This window comes from Citrus sinensis, chromosome 8 (genome assembly GCF_022201045.2).
Source record: "Citrus sinensis cultivar Valencia sweet orange chromosome 8, DVS_A1.0, whole genome shotgun sequence".
Classification (NCBI taxonomy): domain Eukaryota; kingdom Viridiplantae; phylum Streptophyta; class Magnoliopsida; order Sapindales; family Rutaceae; genus Citrus; species Citrus sinensis.
The window spans coordinates 8637438-8643309 of NC_068563.1; the positions used below are offsets into that span (position 1 = coordinate 8637438).

A 5872-nucleotide genomic window follows, 5' to 3' on the forward strand; every position below is an offset into this window, starting at 1 on the left:
CTTTCTATATTCTCATTCATTGTTTCATTTTTTTTTTTTTTTTGATAAAAAATAGTGGATTGCTATAAAGCTAGTTTTGCTAGCAAATGAGACGGGATGGAGAAGACAATATCATTTGATAATAGAGATAATTTTAAAAATAAATGGACTGGTTATCCGAGTTCGAATCTTAAAAGAAATAGGAGATAAAAATTAATTTGGTTTTGCTTATCTTTCTACCTTATTTTTTTTCTATAAAATAAAATTATTAAAAAAGACAGGTGTCAAACCAAATATCACTATTCAACTTTATTTTTAGTTTCGAGCCACTACCATTTGAACAAAAAAAATAATGTTGAAAAGAATAATTATAAATGCGGCCGGATTCACTAACTTAATTTCCAATACTGTTAATTAACCCAGTCATGCGTGTTTGGTTCATTTAATGATTTTCTTTAATTTTTGGGTGGAGCTCTTAACCCCAGTTTAAAATTCTTATGAAAACCTTTTCTCAAAATACATCTGATTCAAAAATTTTGAAAAGTATACACCTCCAATGAAATTCTGTTTTGCACGTTTGGCAAAAATTCGACAAGTTTAGCAAATTAAAGCTAACCAGTAGCATGTCATTTAGCCGGAGGTGGTTGAGGCGGTGGAATAAAATTAACGCCTGCAGCAGCTCTAGCTGAACGTGGCGGTGGAGCAAATCTGAACGGTGGAATCACTAGTGCTGCAAAGTTGAAACTGATGTTGCAATTGACTGTCTCCCTCACCAGCCTATACATATTAAAAGAGAATTGCATGGATGGTAACCTTATACTGATAATGTTCTGTTCTCAGCACATAAAAGGATAATTTGAAAAATAAATGAGGTATTAAAAAAAAAAGAAAAAGAACAAGGGCAGGGTTAATATCACCGCCTTAATTGAAAGATAAAGGATTCAAGTTTTACCGGTTCGTGTAAACAATAATGACATCCACGGCACTCATCTTCCAAGCAACAATATGCACATCCATTGCAGTCTAAATTGCCGAAAGATTTACATCCTTCGCATTCATCTCCATTGCGGCAATCCTCACATCCGTTGCAATATTCATCTCCGTTGCAGCAATTTGCACAGCCCCAGCAGTTTTCCTGGCAACAATGTTCGCATCCTTCGCATTGATCACCGTTGCAGCAGTTTGCACATCCCTCGCAGTCATTTCCATTGCAGAAATAATCACATTCAGCACGGTCATCTCCAATGCTTCCATATTCATTATCCATGTTGCCATACAAAAATTTATGAGCTCTATTGATCGGGATTCAGAGGCAATAGTACTGTACTTAAAACAATATTGCTCTATTCATAAAACTAAGCGACCACATCCTTTCCTAACCTAATTTTAAATCCTTAGGCTTATAGGAAATTACTACACATATCATTAATTCAAGTTTATTCAGGATTAGGATTTAATTTAGTTTCAGTTTCTCTTCTTACATACTAAAACATATTGGGTTATGTTTAGTAGATTTCTAAGTTGTACTATGGCCTCGTATAGTTTAGTTGTTTGAAAAGGATTTTTGAAGTTAATATTTTTGACAAAAATCAGCCTTAGGAAATTGCCTTGAAGAGAACATGCATCCAGATGACATCTGGGAATTCCCATAAAAGGACCGTATCAATAGCACCTTAGCTAGCAATTTAAATAATATATATATGTCAAATTTGATGGCGGTATATGCATGCTCAATTTTTCCACAAAGAAACGTTTTCCTTTTTTCAAGGTTTTCTTTACTTTGTCATTATTGTTGGAGTATTTTAAAAATCTTTTTATAGTGTTTTCGACTATTCTTTTTAATAATCTCTTCGATTCTTATCACTTGTTAGCCGAAGAGTGTGGTGTAAAAAGACACTTTCCGTGATCGTTAAGTTTTTATAAAAATTCAGATTTGTCAGAACAAAAATGATAAATGTAGCAAGATTTGTTAAATCCATCTACTGAATTTTTTTTATTTTTTTTTCTTTTTCCTTTTTTGGGTTGGGTCAGTGGCGGCGCCACATGAGAACTAGGGGGGCTGCTAGCCTTTTTAAAATTTATATGTTTGTCCTGTTTTGAATTTAATTTATTAAGAAAGTTCCTGTTAAAATTTTAAAAATAAACAATATATTAAGTATTTATTTTTACACTTCCAACGCACAAAGAAACATTGTATTTTAAAGTTTCTTTGGCCCTAACTCTCCTCACACACATAAAAAAAAAAAAGAAACTATTTCACCTCATTGAACTTATTCAAATAATTTTTTTTTAATGAGTCTTATAGCGCTTAAAATTCAACTTAATATTTACATTATAGAAGTGAGTTCTGATAACAAATTTTCAAATATTGAAAGAAATTGATAAGCTAACAAGAAAAATAGTTGATACTAAAAACAATAAATCACATTCATTAATTTATTTATTGTTTTTACTAGTTCTCATCACTATAGTCAAAAAAGTATTTTTGGATATGAATTTTGTGAAAAAACATTTATGAAATCAGATAAGAGATCCATGATTGAGTGATATTATTGTTGTATATACAAAAAAAGATTTATTTTGTATTCTTGATGATAAGATTATTCTTTAATTTTTTTAACATATGAAAACGAGTTGAGCTTAGTTATAAATGTACTGAATTAAATATATTAATGATTTTTTATTTTGGTATTTGTTACTTGTTGACTATTTTTAAATTATATTATTATTTAACTTTAGTATTTTTAAATTATACTATTATTTAAATTTAGCCTCCCCTTGATTACCTTCTTGGCACCGCCCCTGGGTTGGGAGATGGGTTGTTGACCAATCCGGGCGATAGACTCACTTCGCAAGTTGGCATCGCCCAGTTTGAGAACAAAGAAATTTGGTGGGGGATGGTCCATTGCCTCAATACTGAATTTTTAATTTTGGTCGTTGATCAATTCTCAATTTTTGGATTGATTTTAAGTGAAAAATGTTAACTTCAGTTGTTTCGGTAGATAGGGCGTCAGTACATGTATCGCTATTGTTGTGAAAATAGTGACCTCTTACCTTAGCCTCATTAAAAAATTATATAAATTAACTAAATAATTCACAACAAATTATGTATAAGTATTCTCACTGGATTCGTTGTATTCTGTAATTTTTTGTGCAAATAGCATTTTCCATTTTCTAAAATGGTACTCATATGGTGTAGTATATTACTCTTTGTATTGTTTTCCAAAAATGAAATAAAAAAGAAAAAGGCATATGAAGATTTATTTGATCAAAAACAAGATTAAAATATAAAAGTAAAATTGGCAAACAACTAAAACTGAATTAAGGCATGTTTGAACGGGATGCGGATGAAGAAGCTGCAGAAGATGAAGTTAAGTTGCTATAGCAGTATAGCTTGAAGAATTTTTGTTTGGACCTTTGTCGGGACCAGCACCATTAACAGCCCGCATCTTAGTAATATCGTCATCAGTCTCCAAGCTTGAACTGAACTCCCAGGAGTAAATCCTGTGAATTGCAGATGCATTTCCAGTGGCTGCCGAGAAGCCAAAAGTAACCCACTCGGGTAAATGTAGCTTCAAGTTGACTTGATACTCAAGAAACTGCCTCACTGTGGCATTATTTCTAATACCAGTGAAAGCAACACTCAATTTCTTTGTGCTGGAATTATAACTAATCCATGCATCATTCATTTTCCCATTTCTGATATCAGCCCACCATGTCAAATTCGTCTCAGATCTCATAGAATTGATATCAATACCCACATGGTTACCTGGTGGATCCCAGCCGCCGTTCCTATAGATATCAAATTCAACAGCAACAAATGGATTGGAAGATGAATTTAAATACTCCCCGTCATTGGTTAGGCCTAAAGAACCTCCTTTAGTGGCATTCGGAATCCTTGAACCTTGCGGCGCAAGAAAGAAGGCAAGCCCATCTCCATATGCGGTTCTGTTTTGAGAATCAATTACAAATGAGAAGTGAGTTGTAAAGTCTGTGAGATTTCCAGTGGCATTATTCCAGAGACGCAACGGCTTGTTATATGTTGCCCGGCCAATCATACCACGTCTTGAAGCTAGCTGAATCACTTGGTTTTCGGGGAAAGCTCTCTCATAGTTGATGCTGCCATCATTGGAGAAACCGGAAAAATTGAAAGATAAAGCATTTGCTAATTGGATTATTGGGGATAACAAGATGATGATCATAAAGAAATTAGCCATTTTTGGTATAGAGGCTGCCTACAAAAATTTTAAGGTAACTTATAAAAATTCAGACAAGTACAAAGTCTTCATAAGGTTCGGTGGAAATGTGGTCAAATTTGTCCACGCGGCAATTCAGAAAACTCGGAAATTGCCTGGAAGTGCCAGTATGCAAATTCTGTTTGGCAATAAAAATTATATAAATAAATAGAAATAAATGGAGTGACAGTGAAATAAAAGCATTACATTAGTTGTGTGTATAATTTTTAATTGCAAGTTTCATTAATTTTTTTCATAAGTAACTACTTGGTTGCTTCTCTTCGGCCTTTGGCCCTCGATGCAAATAAAATTTGTAAGAAATAATAAAGTCAATTTTTAAGTCGTTTTCAAGTCCAAAACGTAAACTTGATGATCCTTTTCAAATTTTCCTTACCAAAATAAATTCTAGAGGCACTAATTTATATTAGATTAATCTTAAAGTGATTTAAGTGCAGAAGCCATCCTCTTTTCTTTACTACGCTTTCGGTTTTTCAATCCTCGGTGATGTTTACTACGCTTTATGCTTCCACCCATTAAAGGAGGATTGATTAGTTAAGAAACGAGCCTGTTATACGAATGGTATTTCTCATGGTTCACTTATATCTGACGGAACTACCATTGGTGATTAAAAAAGTCCTTAAATTGCATCCATTAACTAAGTCCTAACTTTGTGAACTTAATTGAAATGTCCCATAAGTCGAAGAATTCAAACCACTATCGTCTGAACTTAATTGAAATGTCGCGTGAGTTGAGTGACTGTAATCCAATAATCACCTAGCTCATCAAAGTTTCCGCAGTCTCGGATCAGCTGCTGTGACCAGCTTCCCAATTCCATAGACCTCTCAAATCCACTGCATCAAATAGACCCGTCCCTCTTTTTTGGCCATTGGGTTGATGGGTTTTCTCCCACAAGCGATTTCTAAAGCCACAGTGGCATAACTGTAGACACCAGATTCTTTTGCTAGCCTTGCCTGTTGCTCAGGTGCCATGTATTCCATTGTCAAAATGTTGTAGAACTACTGAATTGTTTGTTGAACTAGTGAAAGCAATACTCATCTTTTTGTGTACTAGAATTATAACTAATCCATGCCTTGTTTCTTCTCCCACCTCTAAATATTATATATTGGTGTACAAGTAGAAAGTTCTAAATTAAAAATTGACAATATCGATTTCTCATTTCAGAATTATTTACTACGGTTGGCAAATATTGTGTTTTGATTAGTTAATTTGTAATGTGGTTCTCCTTCTTGATAGATCTCAAGCAAGAATATAGGGTTAATAATTTTGGCAGATTATGCTTGGACTTAGAGGTTGTTTTTTAAATGTCTGAAATCTGAAATTTTATTAATTTCAGACATTTTCTAAAATATGCTTGTTTGTTTTTTGGAACTTATATATGATTTTTATATATTTACATATGAATAAAAAAAGTAAATTTTTGTGACTTTTATCTGAATGTAAAAAGGTCTGAATAATAAGTAAATATTATATTCCAAAAATATCTCTGTAAAATAACTTATTTTCTAAACTATAAAATCTAATCCTCTTTATTTGTTTTAATTTATAAGGACATAAATGTTAAATAACCAAGTTTAAGATGTTTTTTATTATAAAAACAAACAAGATGCCACTTATATTTAGATATTTAAGAAAGAAAA

At 32.7% G+C, this 5872-nt stretch overlaps 1 protein-coding gene across 1 annotated transcript; it reads right to left on the bottom strand.

Annotated features, from left to right (window-relative positions):
• Positions 1 to 3350: 3350 nt before the first annotated feature.
• On the bottom strand, positions 3351 to 5212 carry LOC127899273 (anti-H(O) lectin 1-like). The gene is made up of 2 exons (XM_052432618.1): positions 5081 to 5212; positions 3351 to 4214 (listed from the first exon to the last, which is right to left on the bottom strand). Exons 1-2 carry the CDS (start codon positions 5210 to 5212, stop codon positions 3351 to 3353), a joined length of 996 nt encoding a protein of 331 aa, XP_052288578.1.
• Positions 5213 to 5872: the final 660 nt, after the last annotated feature.